The sequence below is a fragment of the Battus philenor genome, unplaced genomic scaffold (assembly GCF_028537555.1).
Source record: "Battus philenor isolate CCGP_79_NKW_IND1 unplaced genomic scaffold, ilBatPhil1.0.hap1 SCAF_6, whole genome shotgun sequence".
Lineage (NCBI taxonomy): Eukaryota > Metazoa > Arthropoda > Insecta > Lepidoptera > Papilionidae > Battus > Battus philenor.
Genome location: NW_027181726.1, coordinates 12,878,848 through 12,906,299, shown reverse-complemented (window position 1 = coordinate 12,906,299; position 27,452 = coordinate 12,878,848). Strand labels below are relative to the sequence as shown.

General features: G+C 31.1%; 4 protein-coding genes across 4 annotated transcripts in view; all 4 read left to right on the top strand.

The window, feature by feature from the left end:
* Positions 1-9,146, top strand: part of LOC137930585 (NADPH oxidase 4-like) — a 32,690-nt gene extending 23,544 nt beyond the window's left edge. Inside the window, exons 7-12 of the mRNA XM_068773880.1 lie at positions 3,063-3,158; positions 5,056-5,196; positions 6,122-6,228; positions 6,851-6,973; positions 7,566-8,027; positions 9,023-9,146. Of these exons, the coding sequence (XP_068629981.1) occupies positions 3,063-3,158; positions 5,056-5,196; positions 6,122-6,228; positions 6,851-6,973; positions 7,566-8,027; positions 9,023-9,146 (1,053 nt within the window). The remainder of the gene's footprint in view (positions 1-3,062; positions 3,159-5,055; positions 5,197-6,121; positions 6,229-6,850; positions 6,974-7,565; positions 8,028-9,022) is intronic.
* A 1,124-nt stretch (positions 9,147-10,270) lies between these two features.
* Positions 10,271-13,180, top strand: LOC137930243 (odorant receptor 49a-like). The gene is made up of 5 exons (XM_068773448.1): positions 10,271-10,830; positions 11,279-11,378; positions 11,458-11,565; positions 11,836-11,991; positions 13,127-13,180. Exons 1-5 carry the CDS (start codon positions 10,271-10,273, stop codon positions 13,178-13,180), a joined length of 978 nt encoding a protein of 325 aa, XP_068629549.1.
* Positions 13,181-13,457: 277 nt separating this feature from the next.
* On the top strand, positions 13,458-17,113 carry Sec20 (vesicle transport protein Sec20). The gene is made up of 5 exons (XM_068773858.1): positions 13,458-13,637; positions 13,755-13,924; positions 15,180-15,340; positions 15,676-15,779; positions 16,896-17,113. Exons 1-5 carry the CDS (start codon positions 13,494-13,496, stop codon positions 17,058-17,060), a joined length of 744 nt encoding a protein of 247 aa, XP_068629959.1. The 5' UTR covers positions 13,458-13,493; the 3' UTR covers positions 17,061-17,113.
* Positions 17,114-19,264: 2,151 nt separating this feature from the next.
* LOC137930246 (UDP-glycosyltransferase UGT5-like) lies at positions 19,265-26,649 on the top strand. The gene is made up of 4 exons (XM_068773451.1): positions 19,265-20,162; positions 20,718-20,940; positions 25,558-25,774; positions 26,293-26,649. Exons 1-4 carry the CDS (start codon positions 19,311-19,313, stop codon positions 26,585-26,587), a joined length of 1,587 nt encoding a protein of 528 aa, XP_068629552.1. The 5' UTR covers positions 19,265-19,310; the 3' UTR covers positions 26,588-26,649.
* Positions 26,650-27,452: the final 803 nt, after the last annotated feature.

Genomic DNA, 27,452 nt, shown 5'->3' with positions numbered 1-27,452 from the left:
TGTCGTATGTAGCTTTATTTGGATATAAGTGTAATATTTTATAAATTCTACTTGGCATTTGTTTATGGGAGGTGATACAGATTGAAACCCCTCGTTTATTTTGTCTCCAATGTTTAATAAACACACAGTCACAAGCGTAAGTCGTTCTAACAGAGAAAAAGTGAGAAGTTTCAATGTGTATATCAATGATGTATATATGAGAAATGTCAGAATGTCTATACGGGAGTGATGTGTTTTATGTCGTCACAGAGGCATTTAACTACAGACTATATTCGAAACCTCAAAACGTACACGGTGATTGTGAATACACAGCTTGTTAGCTGTCAATTAATGTACGGTACAAAAAAATAAATTATTATAGAAATAATAACGTTACGATTATATATTAAGAAAAATAATTTTCATATTGGAATTACTGCATATAAAAATTATTATTGTTTGCTATCTGTCCCTGTAGACTTACTTATTGCCAAAAGTTATTTGATTGATAATTTGATTAATTAATGTGTATAAGATGATTTATAATAGGTATAAAAGCTTTAAGTCTTTTTGCTGATTAATAAAATATAAATTTACCCTTTTAAAATCACTTGAACAATCACTCTGTAGTGGGAGGATTTTTGGCCACAATATCTAAACGTAAAATGTTGTTTCTTTGATTAGAGCATCGTATATAAGTAACTGAGATAAAGGTTTATTGTGACCTATTCATTGAGGCTTATTTAATTAGAAGGATACAATAATCTAATGTTTTTTAACGGAAGTCCTATAAGGTAATTATAAAATGAGTTCTTCGTAAATAAATAACTGCACGCTATTTCTCATTGTTGTTGTATAAGCCGCTTGTGCCAATACTTGCTGTACTGAATTAGTACTAAATATTCTCAATCTTGTATTTACATAATTTATGGGACAATAATATATTTAAGAAGTATAAGGGCGCTGCCTTCGCCTTTAAATAGATTTTTGTGTAGCATCTCTTTATTATTCGTATTTATTTAGAACTTTTTCCATGTAAATATATACATATATATGTACGTACACCCTATACTGCTCTCTCTTTCATGTCTCTCATTTTCATTCAAAGATTGTCTAGTAGAGAACGCCTCGAGTGATAAGACCGCCTCTTGTACCATATGCATTGTTTCTTTTTTCCCCACTATTTATTGTCTATGGTGTACAAAAAGTTTTAATAAATAAATAAAAATATTTTATGTCGAATAATTAAAATAATAGCATATAAAGCAAAGTCGCTGGTACAATTTTTAGGATTTTTATGTTTTTCGATTTATCTTCGGTTAGGATCGAATAATAATTATAACAATACGATATGTATGTATATGTCAACAAATACATCATAAAAATCATCAGTCTAGCTGTGTAAAAATTGAATTTAGTAATTTTTTTAAATTTGAAAATCGAAATCTATTCACTCGTTCACTGCTAGACGGAACGAAATTTGCTGGGTCAGCTAGTACTTAAAAAAAAAAACTACTTACAAATACCAGATTAGTATGCATTACACACAATACAGTGGTTTTTTATGTACTAGGCTACAAAAATCCAGTAATTGGTTAAAACTAAAAAAATTGTGTCGGAAGGTAACATGGTTGGTACTCATAAATTCAACGGGTTTAAGGTGACACGGTACAAAAGATGATAAGCCTATATCTCGGTTTATTTAATTAATCTTGAAGATTTCCCCGTGAGCTTCGAATCTAGCAGTTACATGGTATCATTACCAGATTAGGAGGCTACCAAGCTGTTAGGTTCCTTCGACAGGCGTTTCATTAAGTGCCTAGGCCCAAGAAATCCAGATCGCATATGTAAGTGAGGCGTCGGAATCAAAATGACTAGATGCCAGTTTGAGTATAATTAGACTGTCTAATCATTACTAACAACGTGAAATGAAATGTCATCCTACGTACTTTATTAATAATTATTAATTTCCTGAAATCCTTGGCTCACCTCTTCGTTTCTCTTTTTCCCTTTATTTTCTTTGTTCCCGTTTTTGGCGACTTCTCTTACTCCCCTGCCATGTGTAAGCAGGGACATTATTTACAGAGACAAATATTTTTTTTACAAAATTCTTTTATTTCCATGCTTCTCTTTTTCATTTCTTAATATCTTTGATTCATTCTTCTGTTGTCCTTCTCATTCTTTTTCATTGTTTTCCATACTTTGTTACCTTTCTTACATCGCCTCCCTCCTTTTGCACCCCTTCCAGAATACCGTAACAATTATAAATTTTTATTTTTGACTTTTATTTTAAAATGTATTTAATTAAGTTTTCTTTCGGATTAATTTTTCATTATCCATTACTTATTACTATATCACAATTTTTATTTCCATTTCTTTAGACTTATGTTTTATTTTATTACTGTTCCAATTATCTTTCTACAGTACTCCAGAAATATCTGGCGTCTTTCTTCTTGGCTCACTTACCGATTATAACTATACAAACTGTAATAGAATGTTTGAAAAAAAAAATTAATGTGTAAATGAATTCGTATCCGAGTGTGTTATGTCCTTAACTTGACGCCCTTATACACATTACTGTCGATCTTATTTTTATTTAATTTAGTTTTATTTCCTGGATGTCTCACGGTAGTGCTTGGTTTTACCCCAAGAAGTTACAAATAATATTAATAATTATTTTAGGAGAGAAACTTATATTTTTTTTAAGGACACGTTAAATATATTGTTACATGTATAATCTAAATCATCTTTTATCTTCATTGTTTAGAAAACTATTTAAGTACCCTGATTTAATTCAGACCCACATTTAAACAACTGATAGATAGCTTATATCTAATAAAACACTAAGTCGTTCAAATATCAAACTTCTTTTCGAGGAAGTTTCCATAATACAAAGTCTAATACAATATATAGGGAATTGAAATGCTACTTTATTTTATTTATTCGAATGCATTAAATTTCGAACTCGTTCCTTGGTTTTCACAACATTTTTCAACATACATTGGGTGAATATTAATGTGGTGTCACAATACTCAGGTAAATGTCAATTAAGTTGAAAAGTGAATGTAATTGTGACGTTTCAGACGTGGATATGGATGGCTTTGCCGTTAAGCTGTTTCATTGTTGATCTTCTGTGGAGAATATTCTCGCGGAATTTGATGAAATCAAATCTATTGAATGTAAGTAAATAATTATATAATATCTAAGTTAGCCTGACCGCGATGTTTCCTAAAAATCTGTATTTGTGCAGTGAAAATATTTTGTTAAATAAAAGTAATTGTTGAGGTTAGATGAACAAAGTACACAATGCACAATAAAGAATGTCGACACTTGAACCACCAGAACGCGCGGCTGACAACGATACACTGTAGAACGTAAAACGATTCTCCAAAATTGTGTTGTATCGGAAATAGAATGTATTAAATAAAATAATGTTAAAGACGCTAGCTAGAGACGCTTTTTAAAAATACTACTAAGGCTAATTCTCCTTGGTCCTCCTGGTGTTCGTAATGTATTAAGACCCTACATTTTCTTCATTCAAATGTACAAGAAGATAGCTGTACAGTAACATGGATTAATTACGCAATTTTAAGACCCCAGATTTTTTAAAAATATAATGACAATGTTCATATTCTATGTAAGCTTATACAAAATATTTTTAAATATCTTTTCTAAGCAAAAATAAACATTGATACTGAAAAGAGCTCTATTTCGTACCATTTTAAATATTCTTTTTCAATGTTCGTCACGAATAGATCTTTCAAATGAAACTGAAGATTTTAATCAAAAGCAAACAGCTGCGGCGCCGGCGATTTAGTCCGGTAACCGATTAAACTTTGCATAAGCCTCTTACATCCGTTTGTATAGTCGCCGACGAAAGTCAATTAAAATTTATTCCTAAATTCAATATCCCCTTTTAATTAGTCAGAATCTTCATCATTTGTATCGCAGATTCTTTTTACAAAAAAATTGACATCCTAAATTATATTGCTTTTATTTAATTATTTATTCATTTCTTTTTGCGTCTTGGTTGAGAAACCCTTTTATTTCTTTCAAGAATGAAAGATATTTCGTATTATTGAATTTATTTTGTATTATTGAATTAAAATTTTAACAATCATTGTTTCTGGTTAACCCAGACAAGGTAACGTCCGAAAACAGAACCATTGAAGTATAATTTTTGATGACTAATGAAATTACGTTGAAAACGAAATGAGACGACCAATCATAAATAACTATTGTGTGCGGCAGTGTATCTCAGACGTTATTCATATGTGATATGATTTTGATTTGTTTTTTTTAGGACGAATTATTGCATGTTCTCGTTCATTGTTTTTTTTAAACGCAATTTAAAATGCGAAGTCCAGAATCCGTATACAGGATGATTGGTTATAAGTGTAAAAAATTTAAAGCGGTGAATGTATACGGTAGCTGATTTACTAACAATTAATGTTATTCACATCGTATCCAAAGATCAATAGTTACGGAAATAATAAATAAGGCAATCGGAATACAGTAAGAAAAATGTTAAAAAAATTCGGATTACTACATTTTGCTGCATACGTTCTACTGCGAGAAGTTATAAACATATCGCAGCCTAATAGGAATATTTCATTTTTCTGAGTTATCAATTTATACAGGGTGATTAGAAATGCCTTTCGCTGACAAATGAGCTATAAACTTTTACATCTATAACCAATTATCTTGTATATGTACAGCTATAATACATAGATATATAATATAGTACGCAGTAAGAATTTAATACTAAGTGGAAAAATAAAGTCTAAATATGAAATGCAGTGTTTGACCGTATTTTAGCGCAGCCGTTGTAAAACTAAATTAAATGTTTCATAAACCTCGTAATTTTAGTTGTTACGTCGCCTTACAAGCTGGTACACTTGATACAGTGCTTGGCAGCTAAAATGTTCGTTGCAACGAAAATTTAATATACAGTCATTTTAAAAAATGTTATTTTCTATTTTTAAATATTTTTAAACTTACAAATTATAATCTTTATTTTTCCTAAAAGTATAAGAATAACATATTTATATATTAATGTAAATTTATTATTACTAGGTAGTTCATATGCCTGGAAGAACCTTAAGCCTTACAATCAGCTGTCCGCATGAGGGATTCAACTGTCGAAAGGGACAATATGTATTGTTGCAATGTTTAGATGTGTCGTTACTTGAGTGGCATCCGTTCACCGTAGTTAAGGTAAGTTTCCATTTATTACAAAATACGTAATAATTTTACTTTAGTATAATTTTTAATTTTTATATATAAGAGATTTCCACATATGTACTGATATATCACAGTATCTCAGGAACTGTAAGCATTAAAGACTTGCAATTTGGAATGAATATTTCTTTAGCTGAGTTGAGATCAACTAAGCCATTTTTCGAAATTTCAACCTCAAGGGGGTGTTTATAAACTTATTATTTCGTTATTACATAGATAAGAAAGTAGAGATAAATAAAATTCGCCATCTATAAGAACCGTGAAAATTGGAGGAAATACTGACAATGGCTCCTACAGCTTTTATATTAGTAAAACAAGTTACATCTGTTAGCTGGGGATCTCATAATATTTTGTATGATAGTGAGGCTAATAACCTAAATCAAGGGCACCCTGTTGCCGAATCACTTGAAAGATCGATTGCCTAAGCGACCCAAGAGCTTTTTTTTAAATCTGATCCAAAAGCTTGGGTACATACTAATATATAAAGTTACATAACTTTATGTATTAGCAGATCCCCTGCGTCTATATTCTAAAGGAGGCCCTTGGCTATACATAGTTTATAGAGCTTTTTAAGCCGAACCGCAAGTGGGTGCGGACACCGAGGGATGCACGGATTCCACATAACATTCTTCTACCCTCACAAAAGTTGGGCTATCTTAGGCTTTTTCACAAGATACTTAGAGAAATAACCATGCCAAAAAAATAAAACAACGAGATCATTCTCTTGTTCTCTTTTTTTTGAAATACAAAATTATATGCTGCGTAGCGTATGTGAGTTATATGTTTATGTGAAGTTATTTAAATAACATGAATGGGTTTTTGAAACAAAAGGAATCGTAATAAGTAGATAATGCCTTGCAGCGATCCTTACCTTTCTAATAGCGTTTTGTCTCTGTTATAGCTTCCGACAGTAAATTGTAAAGAGTTCGATGTTTGGGTAAGAGTGAAAGGAGATTGGACAGAATCATTAGAGAGATTGATTATGGAAAAGGGAGCAAGTAACTTAAGGTAGAACTTTCATCTTTATTATAAAATTAAATATGCAAGTTAAGGCTTCCTATCTTCGCGGTCGATCGTAATAACTAATTTAACCATAATGATAACGTGTCAAGAATAAGTTATACACTTATATTATGTAGCTTTAAGCTTAACGCTATTTAGCCTACTGAAAACCATAAATTAACTATTTATTCAAACCATTTAAAATAGACACCCATTGCAAAGCATAGGCCTTCCCAACAGATATCTTAGAGTGGAATACTAGAATCCTTATACTTGGCAGCCAGGTTGGCAATTTTAGTGTGGTATTATTGTATGCAGAGGACGCCGCTCTCCCTCCTTTGGAAACTTGTTTGTGGGCAGTGACAATCCTATATAATTATTGCACAAATTGAGGATTACATAAGATTGTATCCTGGATATCAAAACTGCTACATACGATCGCATGTCTCAGTTCTTTACCGTTGGGCTACCATTGCTCGATCAAAAATAAAATAAATGAATTCTTTTACAATTAGGTGGCAATCGCAGCTGTCTTTGAAGATGGCCTATGCTTTATAGTAGGTGTTTATCCGCTGTTGTGATGATGAAAAACTTTCTATAAAAAACTTAAACTAGTTTTAAATTATAGAATGCTTATCGACGGTCCTTTCTCGAGTCCGATGGAGGGAATTAGTAGAAGTGAGATTGCTTTATGTGTAGCAGCTGGAGTGGGTATAACGCCGTTTGTAACCTTTTTGCAAGACATGCTCATGTAAGTACTAATTATTAAAAATTAGTCATTTTACATCATTAGTAACTTAGTGCTTTGAGGCAAAAATGTACGACCAATGTGTATTACCAGTTATGGCTTACGACACTGAAACGTGGTTTTCCTCTCTGGACCTCATTGGCAAGCTCACAGTCACTTAACGAGCCACGAGAGGGCTTTCGTGCTCGGAAATGAATAAAATAAGATGACATCAGTAGACGAATAAAAGCAACTGACACAGCTAAGCGGATTAGCAAGTTGAAGTAGCAGAAGACAGGCCACATAGCGTTTGGAGTGGAAACCATAGACCATTTAAAAGAGAGATAGTCGACCTGGGTTAAGGTCCTCGAAAGACACTAGATGCAGGCTGCTTCGAACTAGTTCTTCTTCTATTCTACGACTGAAATGATGATGGCAGTTTTAACCATTTTTAAAATCTTTTCTTGCGTACAAACAGATGTAATTTCTCACTCTCCTATTGACATCACAATATTTTTTTGATATGAAAGTGCTTTGCATATAAAGCCAGCATTTGAACTTATAAATGTGTTTCCAAACATTAAATCTCTGTTAATAAACTAAACATATGTTACAGAAATCCCAGGCGATTATTACCGGGAAGAATACATTTAATATGGATAATTAGAAAAGAGCAAGAAATCACATGGTTAGCTGATCTAACTAATAAAGTAATATCGCAGTTGAGGCATGCTAATCGCCCGGATCGGCTACATATTGAATTTTACGTAACTAGCACAAACAATAATGAACCTAAAACTAATAACGTTAAAAATAAAAATGATATAGCACACGTAGTGGTTGTTAACGAAAAAGGGGCATTAACCCATATTTTGAATAAAAATGACGGTGACGATGATAAAGCAACCCTTTTGACTCCGAACAGAAAACGTAATGGCTACTTAGATAATAAAGATGGAGTTGGTGATGAGAAAGGATATGATGTAGCGAAAAAATACCCACTAGTGGGATGCAGAGTTAGAAGAGGCAGGCCTCATTGGGATCGCGTGTTCGGTTATTGGGTACATTTATATCCAGAGTAAGTATAATTTAGCACAATACAATGAATTATTTTGCGATTGTTATTTAGAAGTTTTTAGATTAAATTACTGGACAGCAAAACTTTGTCAGGATTTTGAATGTTACTTGGGTCACTATCTTAACAATATCTTACTACCGATACTTAGTGTCAAGTATTCTTAAGGTAACATTTAATCTTTTTAAAAATACTCCTCATGCAACCCAATTGTCATTCAAACCAACAGCATCAAATGTGAAGACATTTGATGCGACTGAACCATACTTCTAAGTACATCTGCTAGTCTGCACTTTACATTTTCTGGCCTCACTTCAACGGCCTTCTATAAATCAATAAACGTATTATCTGACAATGAAAACTGTATTGTTATATATGTTAGGGAATAAGGAGATACACATAGCTAAATCTGTCAGGCTATTGATTCCAAGGTTTTACTGATGTGATGTCCAAATCTCTCACTTTACTATTCTTTCGTAAAGTTGTTTTAGTATATGCTGATTCTCCTTGTGCCAAGGTTGCTGGTTTTATTAAAGCAAAATTTTCACTGGTAGCACGTTTTCTTCCAAAGTACGACCACTCCATTCCCGATCCTTCAAGTTTAAGCGACCGTACTTAAAGTCATTGTACCAACGACACAAAGTTATTTTAAAAGGCGTCATGTCCATAAAAGCTAATTGAGTAGATTAAACGATTCATCAAGTTTCAAGTTGAAGCCCTAAAAATCTTTGCATAAAAATGTTACCCATTAATTTATTTAAGACACGATAGATATTTTTTCATAATTGTGTAAATAAAATTTGATATCAATTTAAATTTGGAACAAATAATGGGTTACTGACGCCACGATAAAGAAAAAAAATGTTTAAAATCTTTGTAAATAGCATTTATAACGACTTATGCATTATTTCATTATATATATATATATATATATATATATATATATATATATATATATATATATATATATATATATATATAAAATTTTATTATTTCAGGGAGAACCTAAACTTATATTGCTGTGGACCAAAGAAATTAGTCAAATTGTTAAGGCATAAGTGTAAAAGCGTATCGACGGATAGCAAGACCAAATTTACCTTCATCCATGAAGCTTTTTCCTAAACTAGTTATTGTAATTTATTTATTAATGATCGTTAAAAATATAAACGCATTTAAACTGACTGTTTTATTTTATTTCCCTACAAATGGAAAATGTATAGTTTATTATAGACAATGTAAATATAATTGAAAATATTCGGAATATTACTAATCGAACACGAGTACAGGGCTCTCCCATATGTCACTTAGAGGTTAAGAGAACCAAGAAACGTGTACTCACAGACACGTTGTGTGAATCCTATGCCTTACGTCTATCGGTTAGAAAGAAGAAGAAGAACATAGGATGAATTACATATATATGTTGACACCAAATGAGGCCACCGTTTCTGTACATTTTACAGATAAAATATCTGAGACCTGAAAGGAACAGGCGAAAGAACCTCAGAGGAAGAACATATATTTTTTTAAAAGAATATAAAATAAGATATTTAGTAGACATTGAAATAGGCCAGAGGCTAACACATCATTACCAAGTTGCGCTATCTAATATGAATTAATTTACAATGTAAATCTATCAATAAGTTCTTTCTGAATTATCTGGGATCTTATTAAAAGTTTATACAATGCCAATAGAAAGATAGACGAAATCGAGTCATGTTATGCAAAATTTGTGAGTGACTGTCTTTATTTAGTACATATTTTATATTTTAATGTGTAAGTAACAAATATCTGATCTTGAATCTTATCGCCATGATCACCAGACTTGAGTGATGTTATATTAGTAAATAAAATAAAAAAAACATAATATAACTAAACGAATTATATTTAATGCACTTTAAACGATAAATTAAGATATTACAAGTAAAAGAAATAATAGTTTTTCCAATTACAGGTTTAATTTCCAACAGACAAGTTTCTGATTCTTTAACTGATTACGTGTAATCATTTGTTAACTTCTGCAAAAACTTCTGGAAAGGTTGCGACTATTAATTGACAATGATTTAATATAGGACGTCAGTCATATATTAGACGTAACGATGGAGCGATTCATATCGATCGGAGAACATTTTTTGGAATTTAATATTAAGTATCTATATTATGTCGGTTTATGGCCAAGGGATGATGTTACAAGAAATAAGCAATTACTATATAAGTTATATGAAATAGTTTTGCATTTTTTATCCATAATGTATATTACGGTGACGACCATTGGAACATATCAAAATAAAGATGATTTTATTATATTGATGTGTAATTTGGATAAAACATTTGTTGCTTACAATTTTGTATTAAAGGTCATGGTTTTCTCATTCAAACGAAAACAGTTGAGTGAATTGATAAATGAAATTCGTTCATCGGGTGATAAAGTTTCTGACCATATAAAGCGTTTGATGATCCTTCACGTGGTCATTATTACTGTGGGAGCCGCGGTTGTTTTAGGACTATTCGGTTTATTGGCTTTATGTAAAGGGGAGATGGTAGTTGAAGCCTGGTTACCTTTTGACCCCCATAAAAATGTCATGAACTCCTTATTGGCCATGCAAATGTTATTTGCATCATTTTGCGTTCCAATCTTGGGCAGATCTATGGCAATGCAAGGAATGGTATGCAGCATAGCTATGTATCTATGTCAGCAATTTATTAATTTACAAAATAGAATCAAAATGTTGGATTATTCGCCAGAAACCGAGACATTAATGAAGATGGAGTTTAAAGAAATTATCAAGAAGCACATACGTTTGATGAGGTAGTAAGTTTTAGGATATTGGTGTGTGATTAAACAGATGCATTAAAAATATATATCTTTATACTATATGCTTTAGAAAATAGTCGAATTATTAGCTTATGGCATTATTGTTTTATTAAGTTAGTTAACTTTATTTAATTGCTATAGGAACTCTCTGAAGTGAACAACCATTTACTAAATAAATAACCAATGCATCGAGACGTATGCTGAAATATTTATTGTTAAAAATCCAACAAATAATTGTTAAAATCTAAAAAAAATACGCCATTTCTTCTAAAATGTAAAGAATTTATGCTTTATTTTTTTAATGTTCCGCGTTCGTATTTTTTTTAAAGTATTTGTAATAATTATTGAAAAATCGCCACAAGCATTCTTTTTGACTTGCGATTAACAAAATGTCCCCTTTTTAATAAGCCATTAAAATGATATGTACAAAACATCTTTTCAGATATTCAAAACTTACCTCGAATATATTTGAAGAGTATTTTTTTATACAAAACATAGCAGTGTCAGTAGAATTGTGTTTAAACGCGATTATGGCAACCATGGTCAGTCAAAAGATACGTTAATTAGATTTAAATGTCGAATTCAAAGCAAAATATATAATATATTAATAATAATTTACAGGTCGGATATCAGCAAATGACGCTTTTTGCCACTTTTATTGGTTTTCTAGCATTGGCTTTGATAAATGCATATATTTATTCTTTTTTAGGAAATGAAATGATTATTCAGGTTAGCATGTACAGTTTTTATACTAAAATATAAACATAGCGTGCTTTATACTTATTTTTATTATTTAGCTTTTTGATCAATCATCATTAAAGTTTTCATTTCTTAATGTATGTCTAACATGTCCAAAAATTTGTGTTTTGTTTACGATAAAAGAATTTCATTAAAGAAAAAAAATACTGAACAGAATTTTATAAACGATTATTGTATTATCTGTAAATTAAAGTATTCTCTTTTTTAAATTTATAATTAATGATAACATGTTAACTTTAGAGTCAAGCTATAGCAGAGGCCGCATATGAAGCTCCGTGGACATCTTGGCCTCTCTATATGCAGAAAGATTTGCTTCTTTTTATTAGTGTAGCCCAAAAACCATTATCTCTCACCGCAGCAGGAGTTGTCACCGTTTCAATGAAGTCATATAGTCAAGTAAGCACATACAATAATTTTACAGTTCCTTTACTGCCCATATACATATTTAATATGTAATTTAAGACGTTGCTGCCACTTGAACTTTCACAGTTTATCCGGTAAGACGAATTTCTGTTTGTATAGAAATCAAAGACCAAAGTCGTGTTCTAGCCTCTTTTCATCGTATGTAGGTATAAAGATATCGTTTACGGCATATAGTTTGAATGAGAGCAGGTGAATGGTAGCACTGAACTATTTAGGTATACCCGAGATTTTTGCACCTGGACACCGAAGCAACTATGATAAAAACACGCTGTTGGGACTGATCTTCAAATGGATGCATCTTAGCATAATTGAAACGATGATGAGAATAGTTTCGGCGATGGTGAAGTAAACTGCATTATTGCTCCATACGGAACCCCATTACGGAATGCTTTGTCAAAGTTAAGTTGTAAGTTTACAACAGATAAATGTGATTAACACTTTGTGTTATTTATTATTCGTATCTGACGTATAAATGTTGAAGTCATTTGATGTCAATTTCAAACTCGTACGCCTTATCCAAAGATAATTGTTTGAAAATTAAATAAAAAAGTGTATTTATAATTTAAATTATTACATTTTAAAATGAAATATTATTTACTCTCTGAGTCTGCAAATTTTGTACAGCCAGAGGGGATTATAAAAATAATGTATCATTTTTCAGATCACTTTACACTTAAATAGATGTAAAAGCTTTAAATTATTTGCTGACAAATGCAATATACGTACGCACTTTAAATCTTTGTATATATTTCCATTTATGAACCAATTCTCACGATATCTCTGAAGCTATTACGATTAGGGATCGTAAATTTTATAGAAATATTTCTTTTTTAAATAAAATTCAGCACAGAACAAATTTTACGAAATCCTACCCACAACGGGGTTAAGGGGCGTTTTTCTTTAAAAAAAAAACACGATTTCAAACTATAACTCTTATATGTAAGTTGGTTAGAAGATAACATAATAGATTATATGAAGTTGCAACCTTAAATGACAAGGTGCAACTAGTTAGTATATATAGCTTTAGCTTAATTGTTGGTGTGTATGTAATAAATTTCTAAAGATTATATTGTATTTGTACTAAATTCATTGCTTTCTTTTTTTACAGGCTTTATATAACGGTTATTCCGTATTTGCCGTTCTCAATGATCTTACAGATTAAGGATGTACAACATTGTTTACAATATATAATGGTTAAGAAACATATATAAATTTTATTCACTTCACTTAATAAATATTGATGCATCTCTGGGAATAGCGTTTTATTTACAACTTATAACTATTACAAATTAAAAGAGTAACGCTTATAGTTTAAAAAATAAGTTTGCAACGACTATGTTATAATTAATAAATTAGGTACGATTAATATAATCTGTAAAAGTGGCAAAAAATTATTAATCTATAATATAATCGTTGACATATGTCAAGTGGTATTATCGATTGGGATTTATATTAACAGTAGTGAATAAATAACAATGAAGCTAAACGTGAAACCAGATATCAATACCACTGACACGTATCAAAAATTGTTTTCAAAATTACAATGCCAAGATGCTAATTATCAAAGTTTTGTTAAAAATCTGGCTAAATACCACTTTCAAGTAAAAGCTGTTATACAAGTATGTAATATCATAATAGTACATAAAATAATTATGTCTAATGTGTAGTCGAACGGGAAATACTTTTATTACAGTTTTTATTTAATATTTTGAGTTGAAAGGAATTATATATTACAGGATATCCTAGAATGTAGATCTATGGAGAAGTTAAATGCTCACAATGAAAAAGGAAGAGCATTGTTAACATCGCTTAGAGAAGAGCTGGATAGCTTGGACTTATATGGAAAAGAAACTCGAGATGATAGATTCATTGTTGAATTAGAATCACAGAAACATTTATTAGCCAGGTATTAAAAATAATATTTGGTATCTTGAAAGAAAACTGTATCAAATAAATATAAGAATACTTTTAATATTACATTAACTATTACACATCATTATTACTTGTCATCATTTCTAAAAGAAATTACTAGTTTAAAATTTAAAACTGATACTTAAATTTGTAACAGGCAAGAGAGTTCCTTATAATATTTATTGACCTTTACTACAGTGAAGCATAAAAAATATTTCAGACAAATTCTCTTAATTATAAGTTTGTTATAGATAGTTGGTAACTTTAGTAATTGTGCAACTATCAGTGCCACAGTAGATAGTGTTTACCTCTGAATAGGAACATATTTGCTAAATATTTAAAAATACATACATATAAATTTACTTAGAATAATAATATAATAATTAAAGAAAAAGAATTTAAGATATGAAATGAAAAATAAATATAATGAATCATAAATGAGAATATGTCCAAAATCAGCACATAATTAAAGCGATTGTACAAACAATGAGTGATTATGTAAAATCATGTGTAACTATTGTTGGTATGGTCTGAATATGGCTACTACAGAATTTTCAAGAGTCACATTCATTTATATCTAATTCACTATAATTTCTTAAGGTAGGAGCAAAATCTTTTAGTCTTTAAAACTGCCAGTATGCAAGCTTTCCTGTAGTAATGAAAAATCATCAAAGAAAACCAAAGAGTTTTAGTTAGTAGAAGTCCAGCTCTTTTTTGCCCCTGAAGCAGAAAGGTACTCGTTGATTTCCACATGATACAAAAAAGGGCATTATTCGTTGCAACACATGTATTACATACTCTAATAATACATACACAGATGGATATAGGTGTAAAAGTTTGAAATTGATAAGTGTGGCTTATTATCCAGCAAAGAACTTATAAAGTGATTACTCTAAATGGATTATTTTATTTCACATTTTTTTTTATTGAAATGTCACTGGCCAATTACTTCAGGCATAATAGTCAAAAGTATTAATCTGAATTTTAAAACACTTTCACTTATTATATTATCATTTCATTATTTATAATTCCTGAAACCATTGATTTGTCAATAGGGTGCACCTTGCATTTATTGACAGCTAATGCATACATTCACTTTTTTAAAGCTTTTACACCTATAACCAATTACACCTATAAACCCTGTTTGCAAGCAATAAGCATTACAAAATATACTCTTTTTGAGTAGAGTATTACAAATGTTATCTCTGGATATTAAATTATAGCTAATTTCCTTGTGTAATTTTTTTCAGTCTACTAAGAGAATTCAGGGCTGCCAATGTAAGTACCTTGTTTACCATTGAAAAGGAGCAAAGAGATGAATTACTTCAATCTAAAATGGAAGGTGAAAAGTCAAATGTACGCCTCAGGAAACCACAAGTCAAAAAAGATGGACTGTTAAATGCCACAACAGGTTTGTAATACTGTCTGATTATTAATAAAAATGAATCTCCTAATGAGTTTTTAAGTTTAAAATGAAAATTATATGATTGCTATATTTTAAAATTTCCTACAAAAATCATTGCATTAATTTTGAGATGCCATCTTAAGCATTTCAAACATTTAATCATCATTATCATCATGTTTGTCAATAGACCTAGACATAGATCTCCCCCAATGATTGCGACAATGACTAATCACACTGCCTGTATTCAGCAACTTCCTGCAACCTTAACTATATTGGCGGTTAACCTAGTGTGGCCTCCCATGCTGCTTTAAACATTCAATATAAGTACTTTACTTTTACAGGGGTAACAGAACAGCTGCTCTCAATAAGTAGGCAGTTGGCTGACACAACACAAAGGAGTCAAGCTACTCTTGATAGCTTGGTTTCTTCAAGTTCGACAGTGCATGTGAGTCTTGTGTGATTAAAAAAAAACATCAAACTATTTATACATAAATATAAAACTAACTTGTAACATCCAAATTTCTTTTTAAAAAAGTTCACAGATTCTTCATGGGTCTGAGTGTATGCCTGTATAATAAAGTTCACAAGATGCCTCAGACCTTTCTTTTCTTAGTTTAAAATCTAAAACCAAAAGCATATTATAAATAAACATGTAACCTTTTTTTAATTATAGCACATGGGATCTTTTAGTTGATTGAAATCTGTTGAACTTGGTTTGTTGACTGACTTGCAGATTTTTTATTATAATATATGCTTTAAATATTGTTGTTTCATTATATAAAAGCAACTGTTGAGTTTCTGGTCAGCTCTTCTCAGGTGATCAATATTCTAAGACAGTGTTGTAGCTTAGTTACAGATTAACTACACTAACCTTTATACAACATTAAATATTTCACATTTCAAAAATGCCTACTAGAATAAAGATATTTTGAATTTGAATTTAAAGTAACAATAACACAACATTAACAATAAGTATGCCAAGTAGGTGTAAAATAGAAATGCTATGTTAACATCTTTAGATTTATATTTATTCATAAAGATACAAAAAATATTACTTGATTATTGATAATGATGCTGCATTTATCATCCTGTTTTGTTTCAATAATGATGTGAATAAATTGTGTCAGTAAATTATTTTTTAATATTGAATATTGAAACAACTTATTACTTTACTTTTGAAAAGTTTTTTCATGCTATTAAAATTAAAATTTAATAAAAAAATGGTTTGAACTTCTTAAAAAAATTGTACACACCATTTTATTAATAATTATACTATTTTTTTTAAATAATTATGGACAGTTGGAAAATGTTTTTAACAAAACCATTACAAGCTTTTCTTTTTAATTCTTCTTCTTTTCAACTGATAGACCCCCACTGCAAGGTATAGGTTATATTATTATAGTTATATATAGGCCTTAACTACGTCGTCGATCCACCTAGCGGAGGGCTTATATACACTGCTTCTGCAACGGTTCGTAGTCGCCGCTCAAGAACTTTTCGGCCCCAACGGCTATTAGTTGTACAAGTGATTTATTTTATTTTAATGATGGTTCATTTCCAGGGTACCCAATCAGAGCTAGAGAATACAGCAGGTACAATCTCACAATCAAGCAAATTGTTGAATAAATATGGCAGAAGGGAGTTTACAGACAAAATTATAATGTTCTTCGCTTTCTTGTTCTTTTTGGCTGTGTGTCTCTACATTGTACAGAAACGGTTATTCTAATAAATTTATGATATTTATAAATATTTAAACAGTTATTAAATTATTGATGTCAACTTCTTTGCCTTTTATTTGTATGAATGTAGAAAGTAACACCCTTAATAAAGGTTTATATGTTTAGTTACTTTTATATGGAATATCTTCAATTCCATAACTAGCCAGACAGTGGCCTTCTATCCACCGAAAAGCTTTGAGATTACAAAATTCTATGCAGTATTCATGTACAGGTGCATGTCACACCTTGACTGAAAATGGGTAAATATTTTTTTTATAATTCAATTAGTTAACAGCATATCATATCATATTACGATTTATCGAAATGAGATCTATAGTTATTCTATTTTAAATAAATAATAAAAATAATAATTCATGAATAAATATTGTACAACTGGTAAATGCTGTTACAACATTTATAATTTGTGGTACACTTGATAGCGCTATGGTTTAACAATAAATCATTTTAAAAACTTTAACAGAATAACAACATAAACTAAAGCATCAAGGAAATACTGGAGAATGACAAATATCTCGATGAACATGAATTATACTTTCCTTTTTAACTTTAGAAACAGAGAAGCAATTAAGCATTAAGATTTGAAATGAACATATAAATGATGATTGGCCATATTTCAATTATTTCTTTTTCTCTTTTACTAATGTTTCCACTAACCTTAAGATTATGAATATAGGTAAAATATTTTTTTTTGCAACATTTACTGATGAAATGAGCAAATAGTTTTGATTTAAAAATAAAGTCAATTTAAATCGTCAACTAGGTGCAGTTGACGTGGTCAAACCTATTTAAAAGTTATAAGGCAATGTCAGAATCATAAAACGCCCCTCAACGACTCGAGAGAGTTTTATTTATCTTTGTGGGAGAACGAAGAACATTATTTTTAGTCACATCTTGTTTTTATACAATAAATTACGAGACGAGAAAATTTTTAATAAGTTTATTACATATGGCTATCGAACTAATCACTAAAATCATGTTTAGCATTGCGTTTGCGCTTCCTATTTTGAGTTATAATATCGAAGCTTCTTATTAGCTCAATAGGCCCTTTTAAGTTTACTACAATTACTTAGTCCGATGAAATAGATAATGGCCCAAAGCGTGGTTCTTGGAGGAGCTGGGGAGCAGCCATTTTTTTTTTTGTAAATCGTCTTGTTGTCACGAGACTCGACTTTCCACAGTAATAGACGATGCACTTCGAGTAACGCTCCTTCCCGCAATACAATACCGCGTTGACTATTTTTCGTTGACTATTTTGGAACAGCTATTTTTGTCCACGATAAAAATATACATAGGTTATATGCATTCATGTAAAACATAAATAATCTGTATAAGTTTTAGGTACATACAGTGAGTGTACTGAGGTCAGTAACATATATAATTACAGCTACAGACGCATACAGACAATTGTTGTTTGCAGGCAGGAAATGAAGCTATGGTGATGCCTAACGAAAGAATAACTTACAATAATAACTAAACTACGTAATTTACAAAATTTAGGGTATAACAACTATTATTGATTCTTATTGTAATACATTAAACAGTGTGCTAAACGCATTTTAAAAATAAATATGAAGTAAGTAAAACAAATAAATAAAATTAAAAAAGTTCATTCATTCAAGTCAGGCGATAGATGCCCATTGCAAGCCACAGGCCTCCCAAAGATCGTCACGATGACCGGTCTTGCACTGGCCGCATCCAGCGACATCCCGTGACCTTGATTTAGTCGTTAGGGTCATTATAAATTTGAGTAAATATAATAATATAATATCCATCATTAAGCATATATTACCGGGACACCGTCACTTTTTACAAAATCCACCAAGAGAGTGCTATTACTAAGAAATGTACTATCCTCAAGTGAATCATTTCGATTATAAATCACAATAAATTTATTTTAATTCAGTTTATTATGTTGTAATGTTAACAAATAAATTAACCTATTGCCATAGTAGGTTTTTAATTAAAGTTTAACAAGTGATTTCGTGTATTTTTTGCCTTAAGGTTAAAAATAGTTTACGTATTTTTTATTTATTTATAAATGTAAAAAACATGCTGATTGATGATGATTTGGGGTATCGTGTTTTGTTATAATTTATGTGCGTTACAAAACAGAATAAAAAAATACTATTCTATTACATCCTATACTTAGTAGTCAGACGTCAGTTAGTCAGAGATATCGTGCGGAGCTTGGACGTCGCGCGGGTCGCTCCTCGAACGTTGACCTCGTAATTCGCGCAATGTCTCGTCTACGTTTTTTATTATTTATAACGATCTTATTCGCATTTTCACAACATGCAATCGCTTATAATATCCTGGCCATTGTTTCTGTGCCTCTGAGGAGTCATTACATGGCTTTCCAGACGCTTTTTCAAGAATTAGCAAACCGCGGTCACTCTGTAACGGTCATGAATAACTTCCCCGATAAGAAACCCGTGCCAAACTTAAAGTTTGTCGACCTACAGGGGAAAAATATGTTCAGGAACGGTACACCGCCTATGTCATCGTTCGAAACTATGAATTCAAGATTTATGCATTTGATTAATCTTCACCGCCATATAGTTCTTGGTCCTGACGGTACGAAAAAGGATTGCGAAAATCTTTTAACTAATGAAAATGCAAAGCACGATTTGTCGCAACGGAAAAAGTATGACGTGATATTCGTTGAACAGTTTATTAGTGATTGCGGTTTAGTTTACGCTGGTGTTATGTACGACGCTCCGATAATAGGCATAACGTCGCACGTGTTATTACCGTGGTCCTATCCTAGACTGGGATTGCCATTTGACTTTTCTTCAGACGCGTATTACTTCTCAACCTCTGGCCCTAATCCAGGATTATATCAAAGGATCGAATCAATATTGATGAATTTATACTTAACATACGGGAAATGGTTTTTCGATAGAAATATTTATGATGTGTTTCAACGACATTTGCCTAACATTAGCTTCGATATAGAACAGTTGGCACGAGATAAAATGAAGATGATGTTCTCGAATCAGCATTTCTCTGTCACTGGCGGGCGTCTGCTAGCGCCACAGTTACTAGAAATTGGTGGTATTCACATCGCCAAACCAAAACCAGTACCAAAGGTAATTCCAATAAAAGCCATTACATACCTAGCATATTAATGTTATTTATTTATGATCACAAAATATAAATTTAATTATTAAATTTTGAACTGAAGCATACATATATAAAACAATACATTATTAACGATTTTGAAGGATTCTCCTTTTTTAACGACTTTTTGTTAAAACGACATATTAATATGATAGTAGCAGTATTAACTAAGTTTTGTTTGTTATATCGTTTTTAACGTAATGTTACGCCGCAGTTTCTCTTGTACTTCTTCCTCTTAGTGATGATAGTTAACATTGTATCAATTTGTGTACACTTAGATAAACAACTCAATAGAACCGATCCAAACATGCTGATTCACTAATCAATCGTAATTAATTCTCCAGAACTAATGATGTAGATAGAACTGTTAAAAATATCTCCAAATTAATTTGTCAGTAATCGGTTTAAAACGATGTAATAATGTCAATAGTTAAATTAGGTTTTATGTATATGCGTCAAGCTACATATCTTTGGTTTTATCTTTGCTATACACTTTTGCTTATTTTTAAATATTTTCTTTTTAGGAAATCGACCAGTTCTTAGCGAATGCAACAGATGGGGTTATCTATGTGAGTTTCGGTTCGAATCTTATTGCCAACACGATGTCGTCTGAAAAACTGCAGCAATTCATTGAAGCGTTTAAGAGGATACCGCAGAAGGTAGTGTGGAAGTTGGAGAATGTGAGCCTTCCAGCGGGCAATGACAACGTTTACACGAGCAGTTGGCTGCCACAGTTAGATGTTTTATGTAAGTATCTATACTATGTCTTTTGATAATAAAAAAAATTACAAAGCATAAAAAACCAATTGCATTGTTAGTCACGAGTACTAACCGACCAAGTTAAGATTTTGCCATCTCAGGTGTACTTGAAACGAGTATTATATACATGAGTTTAAGCGATATAACTTTGCGTTCCCATAATCCTGTAAAACTAGTATCTGGCGGCTCGCGTCGAAGCTTCGCAGAAGGCTTACTTAAACAGAGAACCTGTGGAATCTGTACAAGCCATTTGAGTTTAAGCTAAGTAAAAAAAGCAATTCAAAGCAATATCAATTATATTTATATCAAATTTTGCTATTGCGTAAACGCTTTCTAATATTACGATCTATAATACTTTCTAAAAAAGGAAAATTCTGACCGACAATTTTTGCCCATACACAAATTTATTAATGAAAAAATTTCGATAAAATAAATAGTTAAACTACATCCTAAACAGTTATGAACGGAATTAACAATTTACTATTTTTTTTAATATTCTTTTCCTGGAAATGCCGGTTTTGTATTAAAACCATTTTTTTACGTTTATAGTGAACGTCCTTGACTCGCATTTTTCAACAACAACTATACAGGTATTCTAACTGGACAATATTAGCGCAATAGTCCAATGATCGTTTAACTATCGTCCTGTCAATTGGTGTCATTTATTATAAAATGAAATAGCCGACGCCATCATCATTATTAACATGACGTGTGCTAATTAATTAAAAATTAATTTTGTTTTTTGTTTTACTCAGACAAAATAATGATAAACATATTAAGCAATTCATTGTATAATTTGTATCTAAATAATGACAAGATGTTAGAATAATGGTGAATATTGTTAAAGAGGTCATCTTGTAGATGAATGGGTTCAAAAGTCATGGCTTCAAATATTATCAGTAATAGTAACATGGTTGAAGAATCCTAGATGTATTGTATAAAGTAACATTTAATGATAAAAATATCAATTATCATTGATTATAGGTGCAAAAGCTATAAAGGGCTTAGTTTATCGGTGAATTATATACACCTATTTTCAATTACCACAACTAAAGTAATAACTTAAATATGTTTAATTAAATATTTTTTTTCTGTTATAATTCGGCAGCCTTTACCGGCAATTTTTATATGAGGTAATTCTAATTTTGAAAATGCTTTTTCTTACTTTTTATCATTACGTAATTTATTATTTCTGTAACTATTTTGTATGGATTATACAGGAATTGACAGCAAATGTGTTATACATTAATCTTATTTAAAGCATTTATAACTAATCACCCTATAAGAAAAATACGATACCCGTTGTATGATCTATAAATAAGGTGTTGCGAATAAATAACGGTTATTTGAATTGGCCATTAGGTCAATGTGCGGCTTGAATTGGCAAAAGGATGAAAACGTGTTAAAGGGTTTTCCCCGTGTCCCAAATCAATGTTGAGAAATCCTATAACGTTGTTTTCCTCTTTCAATGCTTACTCTTTGGTTGATTATTCCCATATATGAAATCAAGGTGCGATAGATGACTATAAATGTGTATTATACCAGTATAACCTTGATAAGTTGTGTGGTTGGTTCAAAGCGGTCCTTTACTTTATTTTATGCTATGATGGCATTATTCGTTTCAAAATTAGAATTGTAAAACTGGGTAAACATGGAATGTTTAAATCATATAGCTATAAATAATGTATAATTCAAACTTATGGATAAATTAAAGATAGATATAAAATATTTATTATATTATTCTATAAGTTTTTTTCTTTCACGCTTTCTTAGCAAAAACAAATATATATGTGCGTATATTTAAAAGAATAAACATATTTTTTTAAACGGTACTACTTAGCCGTAGCTTGTCAATGTTTGATGTATCACAATAGAAGTTTAAATTGAAAATATTAATTTCCTCAAAAATAATTTAGGTTCAAACAGTTTGAAACTTTCTTTAAAAATGTGTTTAAAAATTTGCAGAAGTAAATAATTGTAAAGAATGTTTTATGTATTGACTTTCATTCAAGACGCAACAGGTTTTCGAAAGGAACCTGTTTTTGCAAAAGATCTAAAAAATTGTTCGACGGCTTTCGACCTCTCGTCTGTATGAATGGAAATATCTATCAAATCGTTTCAAGATTATTTTATAAAAGTTAACAAATTGCAATTAAACCGTCCTTTGAAATGAAAATAACAGATTAGTTTTGACAATCAATTGTAGAGGATATATTATACATCACTGCAAAGTTAAAAATAGCTTTTTGAATATTTTGAGGTTATAACGTTATTTAAATTAATACTTTCATTGACAAATTCGAAATTCAGTACTGATATGATAATTTGAAAAGCCCTTGAGACTTTTTGACTTGCAATATATATAAAACAACCGGTTCACCAAGTTTGAGGTTAGAATCAATTGAACAGAATAATATTTTTTTCTATAGATTACGAGCAGCCATTGGCAAATGTTTTAATTTCTTATAATTGTTCACCTTGACACAAATAGTCTATAAAGACATCGAACTAAATCAGTTTATAATCAACAGATTTTTAGTTTGATTTCTTCTTACTAACTTTCTGCCTACTTTCTTACGCGAGATGAAATAAAAAGGGGCGTTTGGAATACGTCTGCATTACTCGTTTAATCTTTTGTTGTCATATATATTCTTTGAATGAATTACTCTATCTTTTATTCTTTTTATTTGGAAATGTATGTTATGGGAAATGCGAAAATGTTGTACGAGGGTGAATCAAAAAGTTCTTAGAAGTGCATATATATGAAACCTTTTTGGATCAAGTTCGATATTCAAATTAAAGAGTGTCTATCACACTATATTTATGCAGACTGTCACTTGTTTTTGTCAGTTCGTTCGCATGTAATAAATTTTTTTGTGCAACGAGTTGCTAAAAAGTCATAATTATGGATAAAAGTGAGTTACGTGCGGTGATAAAATATCTCAGTTTGAAAAAAATGTCTACGAAGGAAATTTTTTTGGACATTCAGCAGACATTAGGGGGTGATGCTTTACCCTATTCTACGGTTGCGTACTGGGTGGCTGAATTTAAAAGAGGTAGATCAAGCTGTAAAGATGACCCGCGTTCTGGGCGGCCTTCAACCTCCGTTACAGAAGAAAATGTCAAAAAGGTTGAGAATCTGGTTTTGGAAGACAGAAGAATGACTATAAAACATATAGCTGAGATCCTAAAGATATCTTTTGGTAGCGTTCAATCCATTTTAATTGATTCACTGGGGTTCAAAAAAGTGTCTGCAAGATGGGTGCCACGAATGTTAACCGACGAAAACAAAAAGCGACGTTTGGAAATTTCCAAGCGTAATCTCGAAAATGTTCCAGCGTGATTCGGATAATTTTTGCCGTCATCTTGTCACCATGGATGAAACGTGGGTCCACCATTTTGATCCTGAAACTAAAAGACAAAGCATGTCTTGGAAACGACCATCCTCTCCATCCATTAAGAAATTTCGAGTTGCTCCTACCGCTGGCAAAGTTATGGCCTCTGTGTTCTGGGATAGTGAAGGAATCCTTTTTATTGATTACATGCCAAAAGGCCAGACGATTACTAGACCCTATTATACAAATTTAATCCCGAAAGTGCGTGTAGCGATTAAAGAAAAACGTCGTGGAAAACTGTCGTTGGGCGTGTTGTTCCTTTAAGATAACGCTCCTGCTCATCGATCGGAAGTTGCGCTCAACGCAATCCGCTGTGCTGGCTTCAATCTCCTAGACCACCCACCATATTCTCCGGACTTAGCCCCAAGTGATTTTCACTTATTTCCAAAATTAAAAGAGGAAATTCGTGGAACAAAATTTCACGACAATGACGCGGTTATAGCTGCCGTAGAGGACTTTTTCGAGAGTCAAGAAAATAATTTTTTTTCACAAGGAATAAGGAAGTTAGAAACGCGTTATTCTATATGCATTGCATTGGAGGGTGATTATGTAGAAAAATAAAATATTATTATTTAAATCTTTGCATTTTTTATATTGATTCCAAGAATTTTTTGATTCACCCTCGTAAACGTAACTCAATTAGAAGTAAAGTACTGATGATAGTTCCCGGCGGCGTTTGATTTAACACGTCGGAAATATCTTTAGTTGCCAAGGTTACGAGTAGGTTATTTTAATTCTCGTAAACATCGCTATTTAAATTTAATTCAATGTTATTATATATTAATATATATACATATAATTATTCAATATTCTTATTAATTTTAAGAAAAACAATGTTATTTTTCTTTTATAATATATATTTGTATTCCATGTTTCCTAAATCAAAGGCAAACCGAAATCGAATAATATAGTTAGCTGTCCCAGAAAACTAATTAAAAATTCAATTACTTTTAGTATGTAGTTATATAAAAAGTTTTATTATTAAAAGTTATATTCTTTTAAAATTTGGCCAACGCTGTATGAAATTTTATCTGTTTTTGGAAGGATTACCCAGATTAACATAAAAGTAACACAACGTAATAATATAGCACATTATAAGAAAAGAAAACGGTGCACAAGATTTTTTACTCTTTTGAATGGCAAAATAAGTGACGTAGATTTATTACTATGTATGAATATATATATTTTCATTTATTTTTCTTATCACTAGGTCATCCAAAAGTGCTGGCGTTCATCTCACATGGTGGTATGTTGAGTCTCTCGGAAGCAGCACACTGCGGAAAACCATTGCTTGCGATGCCTTTCTTCGGAGATCAGTTTTCTAATGCGGCTGCGGTGCGCACCTCCGGTCTCGGAACCACGATGTTCTTTTCACAACTTAATGCTGATAATTTAGTCGAGCAAATTATGAAATTGACGTCGCCAGAGTAAGTAACCTATTTTTAGACAATATAAATATTTATAGAAGAGAATAACTATAAATATCTAAGGTAAAATAATTGAAGGTGAAGCTTCAAATTGATTTAATCATTCGGAACATTTGCGAAACGAATTTCTATTAATAAAAAATGGTAATAGAGAATTAATAAGGCCGCTTGAACAGTTTAGTGAAGTACGAAATCAGAGACAACGTTTACTTACAATTGAAATACATGAACACTAATCATAAACGTCATTAGTACAAGAATGACTACACCTCCTTAGAGAACATACTTTACTTATGAAAAACGAAATGCCGTGTTCAAGTGCATTCTCTGGTTGTATAGATTGTTTATGTGCAAGAATTGTGCAAGAATAAAAAAATCGTGTTAAAATGTAAATTTATTGTTATTGGTTAACCACTTTATTTCAAATATCTCATAACAAAAGATTGTGTAAAAAAAGTTAGGTATTATATATGTTATATGAAGGCGTAAACGATTAATATATATTTTGTAATTTTTAGGATGCAGGAAAGCGCACGACGGGTTTCAAAACTCTGGCACGATAGACCACAATCGGTTATGGACAGCGCCATCTACTGGACAGAGTACGTAGCTCGACACCGCTCAGCGCCACCTTCATTGCCGTCGAAAGGAAAATCTTTGTTCGAGCAGCTTCTACTAGATGTCTATTTCGTAGCAATTGGAATAATATTATTAATTTTGTTTATGTTGTATTCTATATTTAAATTGCTAGAACTGATTTTAGTAAAATTTTTAGGTAACATAATTTCACGAAAGAAATTAAAAAATGAATAATAGTTTAAATAAAATATTTATTATTTTATACTAGCCAAATGTCGATGTTTGACGTTATGTTTATTAAGTACTCAATGAAAAATTAAATTAAACTAATGACAAATTAACAATAGTTAATAATTGTTTTATTACAATGTAAAAGTGATTTCTAGAAATTAAATACTAGTGATATTCCATGGCACTTACGACAAATTTTACGTGATATGAAATTAAAAATAAAACAAAACTAGAAACTTTTACGACTTTATTATTTTAAATATAATCATTCCTCGATATAAATAATGCTCAGCAGTGCTTGTGTTTTCTATAACAAATCTCGTTTAATTTCATACTATTATTTTGTCCAGTTGTATTTCGTGTTAATTTTTAAGCTGTAAATAAAATAAGGAAATATCCTGAAGAAAGTGAAGAAAGTCTACTCACCCTAGTCGCCGTCAACAGTCTTATCTCCGTTTGACTTTAAAGCGCGATTTATGGAAGTGAATTAACGAAGAAGAATGTCAATTTTATAGGCTCGTGACATACATAATGACTGCTCACGTATAAAATGTGCTACATCCAATCTTCTAATTGCTTCAGGCCTTAACCTATATAAGTAAACGTGCCGCCTACGCGGCCCGAGCTGCTTTTACATCCAGAGTGCGCGGCGAGCACACGATGTGATCGGTTTTAATTTTATAGCACGTAACTGCTTAACAGATGTACTAGAAATTATCGTAAACATTTTCTATTGCGTAATAAAGTTTTCTCCTCTTTCTATTTTATTACTTTCAGATCTCTTTTTTAATCACCCGTAATGGTTATAAGCTTTAAAGGAAAGAATTATAATTAATGATGCTGTCAATTAATGTTTCGAAAATATTAG